General features: G+C 42.9%; 2 protein-coding genes across 2 annotated transcripts in view; one reads left to right on the top strand and one right to left on the bottom strand.

Moving 5' to 3' along the window:
* The window catches only part of LOC132152574 (collagen alpha-2(IV) chain-like), a 101,876-nt gene extending 97,369 nt beyond the window's left edge, over positions 1–4,507 (bottom strand). Inside the window, exons 1-2 of the mRNA XM_059561327.1 lie at positions 4,269–4,507; positions 4,137–4,188 (exon numbers count right to left, since the gene is read on the bottom strand). Coding sequence (XP_059417310.1) covers positions 4,137–4,188; positions 4,269–4,309 — 93 coding nt within the window. The 5' untranslated portion in view covers positions 4,310–4,507. The remainder of the gene's footprint in view (positions 1–4,136; positions 4,189–4,268) is intronic.
* Positions 4,508–5,110: 603 nt separating this feature from the next.
* Positions 5,111–16,334, top strand: part of LOC132152739 (collagen alpha-1(IV) chain-like) — a 61,339-nt gene continuing 50,115 nt past the window's right edge. Inside the window, exon 1 of the mRNA XM_059561598.1 lies at positions 5,111–5,321. Within this exon, the coding sequence (XP_059417581.1) occupies positions 5,253–5,321 (69 nt within the window). The 5' untranslated portion in view covers positions 5,111–5,252. The remainder of the gene's footprint in view (positions 5,322–16,334) is intronic.

Here is a 16,334-nt window from a genome sequence, read left to right on the forward strand (position 1 = left end):
TACATTTCCAGTGGCAAGTAATTTGTGTGTCTACACTGAAGATGAAAATGCTGTGCAGCATGACACAATCACAGCCAATCAGACCATATTTTGATGTCAACAAGATATCACTCATTTAGCTTGTTTGGAACAGAAACACAGATTTACATTGTTGGGACCTTATGGATTTTTCTACATGGTATTTAGCAATTTAACACCAAAAAGCCTCATGACTTGCAAAAACACGAAGATTAAATGTCTGTTTTTTTGATTCCGTTGTGATATTTGTAAAGTGTGTTTTACTGTTTTGTGCGTGCTGCTCTTTCCCAGCTTTACTTCATACCAGTATAAGGTCAAGAGGGTTGCTATTTGACACAGGACATGGGTGGAGCCACTACAGCTCTTTTGTGGGAACTACCCTTTCAGTGTGGGCCAACTTACAGCCAGCTTCATACTCACTCAGACGCATACACTATGTTGATCTAAAGAATTTAAATCTGCTACAAAACCAACACATCCCAAAAATGTCAAAGACTGTGTTACTTGCAGTGTCACTCAGGCTGAGAGCTTCTCAGCATAGGTCTTCCCCTCTGAACAATTTTACATCCTGCCTTGATCCCTCTAAGTGAACACAATAGATTTAACCCGATTGTTTTGCTTTTTTGACCAAGCAGATCATTTTGGCAGCATTTTTCCTGGCTTTATGACCAACAGACATCTTTTATGCAGTGCTGGTCCACCCATTCAAACCAGAATAGAGTGCACACTTTTCCTTCACGTGCACTCTGATCCTCGTGCACAACCTCAGGAACCATGCTGTGAATCCATTTCCTCTTCCCTTATATGGTCGAAGGAATTTCCAACAGAATTACAGGCAGTGCATAAATACAGTATTTTTAATGCAATTATTTTTTAAAAGCTCTCTTGCAAAATTAACTAGTATATCATTGCGGCATATATTTATTTGTGCTGTAACTATTTCATTTTCTTTAATTTTCTATTCAAACATAGGTCAAACAACAAGAGCCAGTAATCGACCTCAAGGGATGAACATAATATCATAAAATCTTCCCACACAATCAACAAACAAAAGGTGATTCAAATGACCATATTTTGAACTTCCTGACAATCAAACTTTCCCATCCCTTCCCAAAATGCTATTCTTAAAATGTTTTCATAAGAAGAAAGGGGTCAAATAAAGTGCTTAATATCCATGACAGACACTATGGTATAACTATAAAACATATTTAAGGGTATCTAATGCTGTAAAATAGCTCAAAATGCTTTTCAAATGACAGATCTGAGCATTGATAAATTATGTCAGAGCTTTAATTAAATCATTAATCATATGTGTTTGGAAGGCTAACAGCATAATTACTTAGATAAATGCAGATGCATCTGTTTTACCTGCACAAAACTCACACCAGCTGCCCTCCATTACACATGAAAATAATAATATCCAGCTCTCAATTTAAAAAAGTCAGACTCAATGTGTTTATGGGCATGATCATGTTAGATTTAGACTGAATCCAAATATTTGGAAAACTTCCAAAATGTGGAAAAATGGGTTTGGGAAATCTAATTTTCTTCATCATGCACCATATATTTTTTGCTGCCCAAGTGAGGTCACCTACAATAACCATACCCTGCAGGCCGGATCATTGCCTGACTAAAAATAGCTTGGCCTGCATGAAACCAGAAATCACTACACTACTTGTAACAGTATAATGCACAACCTCAGCCTTCTGCTGTCACAAGTTTTTGATCAGGGAGGCAAACAATCTGATAAGGCTTTAGACAAGAAGGCTTCTTCTTTTCACTGAAATTAGTTTCAATTAGTTGTAAAATATTTCTACCTTGTACAGAGAGTTCCCGGCAGAAACACATGCTGTATTTTGTTAGAATGGCTGACCTAAAGCCCAAAAGGGCCTCTGATTAATGAAAAAAAGTGATCAATTATGACAAATTAAATACCATATAAACACTTAAGTGTTGACAAATTAAATGAACAAAAGCATCTGAAAATAGTATGAAAAATACTTTAATTGTTTTGTCCAATTTTTCTAGTTTTCTCTCTATTTCCATGGCTGTACAAAAGGGCCTTTGAATAATGCAAAACATTATAAATTATATACAACTTAATAACATATAAACACTTAAATATATAAATGTTGACTAATTAAATTAGCAAAAGAATCTTTAAAAATAATTGTTATTTTTATGATCTTTTATACTTTCTTCCAAAACTTTGTTACTACATTCTCTATTCATATGGCTTTACACAAATTTGGACATTTCATCTATAGTATCACTTTGCTGTGATGTTAAAACCATGTAAAACTTGGATAAAGAGTGAAAACAGCTTTTTCTGAAAGAAAACCTTTCACTGACTGCATCACAATCTCTTTAAGTGCAAACTGCCATTTCAGATGCTATTACTGTTCAAAATAAACATTTGTATCAGCAGACAACCTTGGAATGGACCTGACTGAAACTTGAGAGCAAACTAATACCGTGAGTCTGAGAGTGACTGAATTATTATATACTGGTCTTGTAAACTGAGTTATTGGAATTATGAGATTGAAATGTTATTATAAAATCACCTTATACACTATGCAATATCTTCTTTAAAAAACAAGGTGCCAAGATGCATACCACAGCTAGATCTACAGCTAATAGAATGAGGTTACAGCTGAAGGAGCTTTTACAGGCGGCTGGCAAACTATCAGCCCTTTTGAACTTGCTGTGTTTGCTGCTGGTGATGGCTGCTTGCCAGAAACACATATGTGCATGTGGATCAGGAAAAGAAAGATGTTCTCATGTTGAAATCATCCTCAGACTGTAAGAAGAATTCACACACTCATCATAACTCATGTGGAGACTGCTGTCCAGTGGTAAAGCTACTACTATATTGTCCAGAGACAGCAATAAGTCTGTACAAAACATAATTAACAGTGATTATGATAACCTATTGAACAACCTATAATCTATACCGTCCAAATGAGAGTCCAAATAGTTGATAAAACATCACAATAAACCAAAAGTAATCCAGTCCATCGATTAACATCTTATGTAGTGAAGAGCTGTAGTTGAATCCTTAGTTGAAGCATTTTATCTTTTTAAACTGTGACTTCAGGCCAAAATACGAGTCTATAATCCATAATGTTTCCTCGAGTGAACAAATAAATTCCCTGTTGTCCTCTCATATCAAAATCCACCGAGATATATTGTCTTAAACAGTTTTTCTAGTAAATGGTGCTTGATCTGTGCATATTTAGTTCCTGATTCAGACAAGATTATTATTATTTTTTCACGGGGAAAAGCAATATCATAGAAGCAGGACTCATATTCTAGGCCAGTGCAACAAATTGATGTTAAAACAAGTCTTATTACATTTTTTACAAACACACAGCTTTTCACTTTACAATATGTTAATTGATGGACTGGAGTGGTGTGAATTATTGTGATGTTTTTATTAGCTTTTTGTATTTTGTATCACTGCAGAGGTTCCACTGGTGAGCAAGTGATGTAATGCTACATTTCTCCAAATCTGAAGAAGAAACAAACTTATCTACATCTTGCATGGCCTGAGGGTGAGTCAATTTTAACAATTTTTTATTTTTGGGCGAACTATTCCTTTAAAGCTTGCATTCATCTTTCTCCAATTTTGAGTGCAACACCAACATGTCGACATCCAATCAATAATCGATGCATAAAACTAATTCCCATCCTACAGGTTTTCTTTTTTTAACAATCCAATATATACTCGGATATACATCACAATACAGAAGTGAACATCTGTCACTATTTCCATTTCATCACAACTTTTAATAACCCTGTATTCTTAGAAAATTGCTTTTTAACATTAACATTGAGCTAACCAGTTGATTATATTATCACCAACAACCATGGGCGAAATTAAATGTGGCTTTAAAATCAAACAAGCTTTGAATGAAAGGAACATGCACACTGAAAAGATCTGTAAATGGCAAACATTTGTGAATTGCAAATAAGGAACTTGTAATGCAAACAAGGACACTCCCAATAACCTTAAGGTTTTGTTGAGTGTGTAAGACCATAAATGAGGCACAAATCTGACAACACAATCTGTACTTAATTTTGTCCAACTAATATAGTAATATTAAAAGCACACTTACTGCATTGACCCCTGTTGTAAGAATAAGGACTGCAAAACACAACAGAAAACACCTGCAATATGAAAAAAGAGTGACTTAATATACAAGGGAAAACACATGATTCTACAACACCAAGAAAAAAACAGATTTTACCTTAATGTGTTCCAGTGCTGTAGATGTTTCTCACCCTCCATGCGAGCCAGAAAACAGATGAAATCTCTCCTTCTGCCAAATTCCAGAATCTTGTTACTGCATACTCAATGATCTGAAAGTTGCAGATTTATGATCTGAAAGTTACAAGTTAATTCTCACTGTCCTAAGCCTATCTGAACAGCAGTAGATCCTTGTTCATATTTAAAGCAGTAGATCCTTAGTTCATATTTAAATTATATGTCCTGGTATCTTTGTCGATCTCATATTCCTTGTTAATAGATGCATAAGGCGGCAGATGTGTTTTGGAACATGCTAACTGATCTCTATCTGGTCAAAAACGTCATTGGCTTAAAGATATCAATGGACCAGCAACGAACATACTAGCTCAAGGCTATCACACTATAGTTGCTAGTCGTTTCTTATAGCTAACATGTTCCAAAAACACAGCTACCATTTGGTACCATTTAATGTGTCAGACAGTCTGTTTTGTTATTATTTAAAAGTGTTAAGTTAAAAAAGTACACATTTAAACTTCATATGTTTAATCTTAAGCCAACTCCTGTCCATTATTGAAAGTGAAGTAACGGCAGAAGTTTACCTCAGATAGCGCACGCTCCAGTCTCAAGCGCGCAACCCCGATGCGTTCGCGCTTTGGGAAAGTTGGTTGTCTAACCTAAAAATCCACCTAGCCAAAGCTGTTTAAAGAGAATTACTTATCTCCAAGACTTAAACTTCCCCTAACAATGCTGAAACGCTCTAAACAGGGTTGTCTCGGTGCGTGTTGATGGGTGGTCGTGGTCCTGACAGGGGGCGTGGTGGCTCTTCTACAAGACATTACATTCCACAATAGCCACATAACGTTTAGAGCAAAGATGCAGACAAACGTATAGTTCAAGCTCGGGGGAAAGAGAGACTATAATTGCTTGAAACGGAGAAGAATCCGTCAGCAGCGTGTCCTTTTGGACATTATTCATAGGTGTGAAGATGCGGCTTCCACGCGTCACTCTTTTTCTTCTCACGGTCTCTTTGAGCATCGACGAGGGTACAGCTAAGGTAAGTCCAAATAAAAACTAAATAATGTTAAGTTATATGCGTTTTATTAGGAATGTCGTCGGTTTGGACATGAGGAGTTCCGTTATACGCTTCTTACGCACAGGTTCCACTTTAGATTTCACTTGAGACTATTTATACTAGACGAAGTTAAAGACTGTGATATAACTTTTGTATTTAACGATTTGAAATGGCAAACAGCAAACCAAAATGCAATTTACGGAAGCAACCCTATATATTTGAATAGCCTACGACCTATGCTGTAACTAAAATAATGAACATTGGTCTCTACATAATTGTCAAAGGCATGTTATTATACTATTTATAGCACGGCAGTTGTTTTGACAGTTTAGTAGATTCATGCACTTTTGGTGGTTTGGTAGTTTTATTAGTTTGATACAGATTCGACCTTACTTATAATGCCGTAGTATCTTGATGTATTGTCATGAAGTAAATTTGTGCTGTGGCGTTTCTCTCCAGTTTATATGTGCCACTCCTCTTGGTTTCCCATGAGAGTTGTTAACCATACCCCACCCTCTCAGTTCAATTTCAAAATACTTTAATGGAATGATTGTTTAAGATAAAATATTGCCAAAACAAATAAATCCGGAGACTGAAAAAAAAAGGGTTCCAGAAATGTTTCAGATAAAAAATAAAAAATAAAAATGCATTGTGCAGTAGAACACAATAGAATGACATACATATTCAATAAGACATTAATGTTACACCAGTAATACCTGCATTTGATCTGTTTGTGACCATTTTTATAGTACTTCACTGTTGTACTATGAAATACAAGCAGAATGTGTCACGCTGTCTCACCTCACCACTGTTATGGTGAGACTGTGTTTGGAAACCATGTTTGTCTGAATCTAACATTTTCTTTGGCTAGATGGTTAACAGCAGACAAACGTGGCTTCTTCTTTCATAGTGTTGTATACTTGTGTGCACACTGCTACGCTTAACACAAATTTGTAAACTTATTTTTAACCATCTCGACCTTGTGTTTTATTTGTAAAAGGCATTTTACCACTCATCTAAGAAATCAGTATAACGTATGAATGAGATCCATGTTTTTTTTTTTTTTACCCAAGCCAAAATTTTCTCCTGCATATAGTTGCATTAGGATATAAATGCGTTCATCAGAAAGAGCTATACCGGACATGTGCTTTTATTGGGGGAGTGTCTGTGGATGGGGCTCCAGCGTGAAGCACGATCAGAGTGAGGATTCGGGAAGTGACAGGTGTCTGGGCGATAAGACCTATCAGGATGATTTATTGTGAAGATAATGAATTCACAAAGCCGTTACATCTGGTGATTATGTGGAATTTCTGAATGCATGGCACATCTGTTGTATGAATAAGCTACCATTGATAATGCAGATATTTGCAGGAGTATATCATATTCCAGTAGAATTTGTTGATAGATTAACACATTACTACAAGCAATCTAAACTAGTTTGATTTAAACTGGTGTGTCACATAGCTACAGTATACTGATTAATCTACACTCGCCTAAAGGATTAAGACAATCTCCTGAACTCCAAAACTGAATGTCAGAATGGGAAAGAAAGGTGATTTAAGCAATTTTGAGCGTGGCATGGTTGTTGGTGCCAGACGGGTCGGTCTGAGTATTTCACAATCTGCTCAGTTACTGGGATTTTCACGCACAACCATTTCTAGGGTTTACAAAGAATGGTGTGAAAAGGGAAAAACATCCAGTGTGCGGCAGTCCTGTGGGCAAAAATGCCTTGTTGATGCTAGAGGTCAGAGGAGAATGGGTCGACTGATTCAAGCAGATAGAAGAGCAACTTTGACTGAAATAACCACTCGTTACAACCGAGGTATGCAGCAAAGCATCTGTGAAGCCACAACATGCACAACCTTGAGGCGGATGGGGTACAACAGCAGAAGACCCCACCGGGTACCACTCATCTCCACTACAAATAGGAAAAAGAGCCTACAATTTGCACGAGCTCACCAAAATTGGACAGTTGAAGACTGGAAAAATGTTGCCTGCTCTGATGAGTCTCGATTTCTGTTGAGGAATTCAGATGGTATAGAGTCAGAATTTGGCGTAAACAGAATGAGAACATGGATCCATCATGCCTTGTTACCACTGTGCAGGCTGCTGGTGGTGGTGTAATGGTGTGGGGGATGTTTTCTTGGCACACTTTAGGCCCCTTAGTGCCAACTGGGCATCATTTAAATGCCACGGCCTACCTGAGCATTGTTTCTGATCATGTCCATCCCTTTATGACCACCATGTACCCATCCTCTGATGGCTACTTCCAGCAGGATAATGCACCATGTCACAAAGCTCAAATCATTTCAAATTGGTTTCTTGAACATGACAATGAGATCACTGTACTCAAATGACCCCCACAGTCACCAGATCTCAACTCAATAGAGCATCTTTGGGATGTGGCGGAATGGGAGCTTCGTGCCCTGGATGTGCATCCCAAAAATCTCCATCAACTGCAAGATGCTATCCTATCAATATGGGCCAACATTTCTAAAGAATGCTTTCAGCACCTTGTTGAATCAATGCCACATAGAATTAAGGCAGTTCTGAAGGCGAAAGGGGGTCAAACACAGTATTTGTATGGTGTTCCTAATAATCCTTTAGGTGAGTGTATACATATCTATCTATCTATCTATCTATCTATCTATCTATCTATCTATCTATCTATCTATCTATCTATCTATCTATCTATCTATCTATCTATAAACCTTTATAATTACAAACGACTGGAAAAGTCATGATAATCCTGTAAAGGAAAGGAAAGACATCTTGAATAAAGTAAATTGGCATAGACTATTAGGTGAAATTGACTGAAAAGAACTCTTGAGTATTGCAAAATCCTCTCTAAATCTTAGCAGCATCAGTTGTATAGTATGTGTGGCCCAGCATAAATCATGTGTTTGTTTTCTCTCTTGAGAGATCTCTAAATATTTGTCAAAAATTAGTTTATGACGACCAAAGATCGGAATGTCACTCTTTCAACAGTTTCCTGCAAATAAATGGATGAATGATATCCCTAACAAACAAATATTTGTTTATAATATCTATGTCACGGTTCGTGAACGCACCGTCTCCAGCTGTAGTCTGGTTATGTCATGTTGATTGGTTCATGTGGGTGTGGCCACTGATCGCCTGATCAGCGGCAGGTGCATCTCATCCCCACCGCCTTTATAACGCCCTGTCTTTCGTCTCTTGTTTGTCAGATCGTTGTTTGAGGTCCTCCGTGTTAGATGTCTGGTTCTCGTGTTCCTGTCCTGCTTTGTCTCCTGTTTTGGTTTGCCCTGGATTGTTCCCTTCGTACACGGATTATCATCACCTCTATCGGATCTACCACCACCGTCATCTGTACCAGCGCACTCAACGCACCGACTCACCAGTCTGTGCTGCCATCCAGATTCCTGCGTCACTCTCCGACCCTCCATCAGCACGTCATTTACAATAAACACTGTTTACTTGCTTTTGCCTCCTGTCTCACTTACCTAGCGTAACAGAACGATCTGACCTACAACATGGAGGCAGCGAGTAACCAACCTTCATCTCTCGAAGCTTTCCTCAGCGCCAGTGTTCGGAGGATGGACTCCCAGGAGCGGACTCTTAACGACACTGGTCGCGCGGTCCAGGCTTTAGTGACGCAGGTGTCCGAGCTCACCCAACAGTTCCAGCTATTACGAGCCCCCACTGCGCCACTCACACCGCCTGTTCCACCAGCACCATCGGAGGCCCCCTCCCAGCCGGAACCACGCCTCCCGATTCCGGAGGCTTACTCAGGTGAACCCGATTATTGTAGAGCGTTCCTTAACCGGTGTGATATGCATTTTGCCCTCCAGCCTAGGACGTTCGCCACTGAGAGGGCCAAGGTGGCGTTCGTCCTGACCCTGCTCTCTGGGAGGGCGGCACTGTGGGGAACAGCGGTGTGGGAGAACCAGGACCCATGCTGCGCCTCGTTCCAGGCCCTCTCCGTCGAGATGAGACGGGTCTTTGATCGGGCCGCCGCAGGACGGGAGGCGGCCAGGAGGCTGGCGGAGCTGCGCCAGCACGAAAGATCCGTCTCGGACTACTCCATCGAGTTCCGGACACTGGCGGCGGAGTGCCATTGGAACGAGGAGGCGCAGTGGGACATGTTCCTGCATGGGCTGGCTGACCGCGTCCAGAGGGAGATCTACGCCCTGGACCTTCCCCCGTCGTTCAATGGGCTCATTGAGCTGGCCCTTCGGGTCGACGCACGTCTGGCACGGATGGAGAGGAGGGGGCTACTCAACACCCCATCCAGGGGACCGGCAGACGTGCGGTTCAGCGGCGGGGACGTGGCCAGCCCCGTCTACGATCACGAGCCCATGCAGGTAGGGCGAGCTCGGCTTTCCCGGGAGGAGAAGGAGAGGCGGAGGTCCCTGGGCCTTTGCCTTTACTGCGGGGGAGCCGGACACCAAGCCCACGCCTGTCCGGTAAAAGGCCAGGCCCGGTAGTACGTATGAGGCTACTATCGGGTGGGATCTCCGCCGAGAAGACCTCATCATCATCATCATCACCATCATCTTCCACGCTCCTCCCGGTATGGCTGCGGTGGTCAGCACAGACACATCACTGTCAGGCACTACTGGATTCCGGGGCAGAAGGTAACTTCATGGACAGCACATTAGCTCACAAGCTCCACATCCCCCTCAAACCCCTTCCGCACCACATCACGGTGCACGCCCTCACTGGCCAGCAACTTCCTACCATATCGTACATCACTGAGGACATCACACTCATCACGTCTGGCAATCACTCCGAAACCATCTCCTTTCACATCCTTGACTCTCCCCTGGCACCCATTGTCCTCGGACACCCTTGGCTCCTCCTCCATAACCCTAGCATTGACTGGCTCTCTAACTCTGTTTTGTCTTGGTCCAAAAGATGTCATGAGTCTTGTCTAGTGTCTGCCTGTCCGTCTGTGTCTGTGTCTGTGTTGCAGGAGGAGGCGGTGGATTTGTCTAACGTGCCCGCTGAGTACCTCCATCTGAAGGAAGTGTTCAGTAAGTCTCGGGCTGCTTCTCTTCCTCCGCATCGTCCTTACGACTGTGCCATAGATTTACTGTCAGGTAAGTCTCCGCCTAAGGGCAAACTCTATTCACTTTCGGTTCCAGAGAGGGAGGCTATGGAGAAATATATTTCTGATTCTCTAGCTTCTAAATTCATCCGCCCTTCCTCTTCTCCTGCGGGGGCGGGGTTCTTTTTTGTGGGAAAGAAGGACGGGTCTCTGCGACCTTGTATTGATTACCGGGGACTGAACAACATCACGGTAAAGAATACTTATCCTTTGCCGTTGATGTCTTCGGCCTTCGAGAGGTTGCAGGGAGCGTCAATTTTCACAAAACTGGACTTACGCAATGCGTATCATTTGGTTCGGATCAGGGAGGGGGATGAATGGAAGACCGCTTTTAACACCCCCAGAGGGCACTTTGAATACTTGGTTATGCCGTTTGGGCTCTCCAACTCCCCAGCGGTCTTCCAGGCACTTGTTAACGACGTGCTGCGAGATATGATCGATCAGTTCATTTATGTCTACCTGGACGACATATTGATTTTTTCTTCTTCTCTCCAGGAACATGTGCAGCACGTCCAACGAGTGCTTCAGAGGTTGCTAGAGAATGGGCTTTTTGTCAAGGCGGAGAAATGCGAATTTCATGCACAGTCAATTCCATTTTTGGGGTATATCGTGTCGACTGAGGGAATACGCATGGATCCCGAGAAGGTTAAGGCTGTGGTAGAATGGCCAAGCCCAGATTCCCGTAAGGCCCTACAGAGGTTTCTGGGGTTCGCTAACTTCTACCGGCGTTTTATTCGCAACTTCAGTCAACTAGCCGCACCTCTGACCGCCTTGACCTCCGCCAAGACGGCGTTCAGGTGGTCGGACACAGCTGAGGCTGTGTTCGCCAAACTGAAGAGCCGTTTCAGCTCAGCCCCTATTCTGATTACCCCGGACCCTACGCGTCAGTTCGTGGTGGAGGTCGACGCATCAGAGGTGGGGGTAGGAGCGGTGTTATCTCAACGTTCTCCCTTAGACGACAAGGTCCATCCTTGCGCGTATTTTTCATATCGTTTATCTCCGGCAGAACGAAATTATGATATTGGTAACCGAGAATTGTTGGCAGTTAAGATGGCATTAGAGGAATGGCGACACTGGTTAGAGGGATCGGGGGTTCCTTTTATAGTATGGACTGACCACAAGAATTTAGAGTACATTAGCACCGCTAAGAGGTTGAACTCCAGGCAGGCTCGGTGGGCACTTTTTTTCGGACGTTTTGACTTTACTATCTCGTACCGCCCGGGTTCCAAGAATATCAAACCCGATTCTTTGTCGCGTATTTTTGACCATTCCGAACGCCCGTCCACTCCCGAGAGTATTTTTCCGAAGACATTAGTGGTCTCCACTCTCACATGGGAGATCGAATCGAAGGTCAGAACGGCCTTAGAAGGGGTAACGCCTCCGCCCGGGTGCCCACCGAACCGTTTATTTGTGCCGGAGGGATTAAGGTCCAACGTTATCCAGTGGGGACATTGCTCGAATGTAGCTTGCCATCCAGGGGTTAACCGTACTAGATTTTTAGTCAAGCAACGATTCTGGTGGCCACTTATGGCTCGCGACATTCACAGTTTTGTTTTGGCTTGCTCGGTTTGTGCCACTGGTAAGACTTCCAATCGGCCCCCTGATGGGTTACTCCAACCGCTGCCGGTTCCTTCGAGACCCTGGTCCCACATCGCTCTAGATTTTATTACCGCCCTCCCACCCTCCCAGGGAAACACGGTGGTTTTAACCGTGGTGGACCGGTTCTCGAAGGCGGCCCATTTTATTCCCTTGCCCAAATTACCCTCAGCCAAGGAGACAGCGTTGACCGTCGTAGACCACGTCTTTCGGTTACATGGCCTCCCGATAGACGTGGTTTCCGACAGGGGACCCCAATTTGTGGCTAAATTTTGGCAAGAATTCTGTAGACTACTGGGAGCGACTGTAAGTCTGTCCTCAGGGTTTCACCCCCAGAGCAATGGGCAAACCGAGAGAGCCAACCAAGATTTGGAAAGGGTGTTGCGATGTTTGGTCTCCAAGAATCCTTCCTCCTGGAGCCAACAATTGTCTATGGTGGAGTACGCCCACAATACCTTACCAGTATCAGCTACGGGCCTATCTCCTTTTGAGTGTAGTGTAGGTTACCAGCCACCTATTTTTCCCAGTATGGAATCCGAAGTTGCGGTCCCCTCCGCTCACGCCTTCGTCCAGAGGTGCCACCGCACTTGGACCAGAGCCCGTGAGACTCTACTCCAAGCGGGGGCGCGCACCAAGGCCAAGGCCGATCGCCACCGGTCTAGGCCTCCCGTATACGTCGTGGGTCAAAGGGTGTGGCTTTCAACCAAGAATATTCCTCTCCGTTCCGTATCTAATAAATTGGCTCCCAAATTTATTGGCCCGTTTACTGTCACCAAAATCATTAGTCCGGTGGCAGTCCGCCTTAAACTCCCTCCTACGTACAGGAGAATTCATCCCGCCTTTCATGTGTCCAAAATTAAGCCCGTATTTCATTCTCCCATTAATCCGCCTACCCCGGTTCCTCCCCCGCCGCGTCTCGTAGATGGGGAGACCACCTATTTGGTAAATCGCATTCTGGACTCTAGAAGGAGGGGACGCGGATTTCAGTACTTGGTGGACTGGGAGGGTTACGGTCCGGAGGAGAGAAGTTGGGTACCTGCCAGGGACATCCTGGATCACTCCCTTATCGATGATTACAATCGACAGGTAAGAGATTCTGGGGACGCCAGGAGGCGTCCTTAGGAGGAGGGGTACTGTCACGGTTCGTGAACGCACCGTCTCCAGCTGTAGTCTGGTTATGTCATGTTGATTGGTTCATGTGGGTGTGGCCACTGATCGCCTGATCAGCGGCAGGTGCATCTCATCCCCACCGCCTTTATAACGCCCTGTCTTTCGTCTCTTGTTTGTCAGATCGTTGTTTGAGGTCCTCCGTGTTAGATGTCTGGTTCTCGTGTTCCTGTCCTGCTTTGTCTCCTGTTTTGGTTTGCCCTGGATTGTTCCCTTCGTACACGGATTATCATCACCTCTATCGGATCTACCACCACCGTCATCTGTACCAGCGCACTCAACGCACCGACTCACCAGTCTGTGCTGCCATCCAGATTCCTGCGTCACTCTCCGACCCTCCATCAGCACGTCATTTACAATAAACACTGTTTACTTGCTTTTGCCTCCTGTCTCACTTACCTAGCGTAACAATCTATGTACGTCTGTCTATTTCAGTGGCACAGAAATAGCCTACACCCCAGTTTATTCATTCAGAAAACCTTCTTCTTCGTCTATATTTGTAAATTAAGGGAAGGGCAGTGATTCCTGGTGAATAATATGTCTTTCAAAGCTTGTTTTTAATTTTGACTCCCATAAAGTTAGCATGGTCTAATGTGCCTCCAGTTCATATTATTGGCCCTAGCACACTTCCTGTAATTAATTCACTTCATTAGGATGGTAGCACAGATTAGATTATCCACTTGAATGCATTGCAGAAACAGGCAAAGTACATAAATGAAGGTGAAATCAGTAAACCTAAGTTGTCCACAACCAAAATCACAGCCAAAAGCCAAAACCACAGTGTGCACCCAAAACACCTCAGATGTCCTATTTACATTTCTTTGCATCGCTCTTGATCAGTGACATTGTTATCGAATTTGATTCGATTATGCACATTAGATTTACACTTGGCCACATAAATGCATAACTTTTAGTTGCAAAGCAAAACGTCTCAGGTTGCTTATGTAACCATGTTTCCCTGAGTAGAGAACGAGACACTGCTGCCTCTAGGGGTCGCTATGGGGAAAACCTCGTCGTGCCCCGTGTCTGAAGCGTACATTGAAAAACACCAACAACTCACTGGCCGGCGACAGCCCATGACGTCAACACCAGTGTGACTATAATATAAATAGGCTTCCACTTCTTCATCAGAAGCTTGCATCTGAAGCATGGCAGGAAGCTAGAGGATGCAGTGTCTCTTTCCCTACTCAGGGAACCATGGTTACATAAGTAACCTGAGATGTTCCTTTTCAAGGGAACTTCAAACTGTGTCCGCTAGGGGTTGCTATGGGGAACGGTATACCCATGCCACCATGCTGAGGGGAGTGCAGGCCAGAACCATAGTAACTACTGCACTAACTACCAATGCTACCATTTCCATGGGAGTTGCCCCTGGAACATTAGACGGCTGTCCGTGACATTTACCCTTATGGCCAAGGGCCTTGTATACATACCCAAACTTACCTGTTAGGGCCAGACTCCTGAGTCCGGCGTAAAGCTCAAGGCTTGGAATCAAGAATAGATTGCTTTAAATAGATTCCTCTCGTAGCCGTTTTCACGCATCGCCTCGATATTGGCATAATTTATATGCTGGAATCGATGGATGCATTGCGGAAAACAGCCTCTTTCATTATTCTCGATGTCTGTATGGAGATCAGGAATAAACGGAAGGCTTACCTGAGCTGGAGGACTATTACCAGAAAGATAGTGCTCATCGAGATTACCTTGTGGAGTCACTTTCTTAGCCCACTTCCATGGCAAGTCCAACCTCACAAGTATATTCTTTCAAATATTAATATAATATATAATAATATATAATATATTATTTTTGTATACACCTCTGAAAACAGGTCTGATCATTTTGATTGAACATAAATCTTTATAGTGCAGGACATCCATATTTTTGTACATTTTTACAGAAGATAAAGACTTTAAATGTAGGGCTGTCACTTTTAGTTCGAAAATCGATTGCACAATCGATTGGACCAACCAAAAAAAGTTTCGAAAATGAAAATAGGGAATCGATTTTAACCAAAAATTTACACTATTAGTTTTAAAAGAATAAAACTATTAAAAAATATAGATGTAACAAAACTCACAAACAAGCAGAAAAAGAAAATAAAGAATTCCGAAAGTGCAGTAGGCGTTGCGAAAACTACACAGGAAATACCAGCAATTTTACGCGCCTATAAGACAGTGATGTCGAAAGCGACCTCTTATGCTGGGTTCACACCAAACGCGAATAGAGCGTCTGGCGCGAATTATTTCAATGTTATGTCAATATAAAGACGCGTTTATGCCTGTCTGGAGGTCTCACGGCGCGAATGAGGCGTTTAGCGCGGCGCGGTAGATGCAAATTCGCCTCATTCGCGCATCTAGGTACAGGAGATGCTGAGTTATGAAAAGCAGCCACCATTGCCAGCTGACAGCGACCGGCTTTTGTGGTGGAAAATTGCCAGTAATAGCCCCACCTTGCGCAGCTGGCAATGAAGTACCTGAGTGTCACTGGGACATCAGTGTGGTCGGAGCGCGTCTTCTCAACAGCTGAACTTATAGTGAATAAAAAACGCTCTTCTCTGGACCCCCAAAATGTTGATCGACGTGTTTTCCTGTCCAATTAATTTGTAAAGGCCCTAGCCTTTTTGCGCATTTCATTATGCCTGCCTAGTGCCGCCTAGCCTAAGTGTCAGTTACGTTCAATAAAAAACACACATGGCCTGTTCTCAAGTCCATTTAAAGTTTCATTTTTTGAACAGTTGTTTGAAATGGATTGAATCATTATTTAAAATAATCTTGGAAAACCCAATGTATACTTTTTTGTCTGTGTTATGCTCTGGCTCATGGACAGTCCATACTACATGACATACTGTAATTTTCATCAGCGGCACAGTGTGCTGAGTTCCATGCACACCATCTGCATGTAGCCAAATTTTGTGTCCATGTAGCACTCAAAAAACAAAGGTCCACTAAGAAGTGCACGTGTCGGATGCGTACATCCGTGCTCACGGTCAGTGAACTGTACTTTGAAAAGCTTACATGCTCAACTGTGTGCTAGAAAGGGCAGACAATGAAGTATATCCAGGTCTTAAGAGTAATTAAACTCAATTTAAATACACACATCATCCTTATGTATTTTATAAAGTGAATACACAACCATTTGTATA

This window comes from Carassius carassius, chromosome 11 (genome assembly GCF_963082965.1).
Source record: "Carassius carassius chromosome 11, fCarCar2.1, whole genome shotgun sequence".
In the NCBI taxonomy this organism is placed as follows: Eukaryota; Metazoa; Chordata; class Actinopteri; order Cypriniformes; family Cyprinidae; genus Carassius; species Carassius carassius.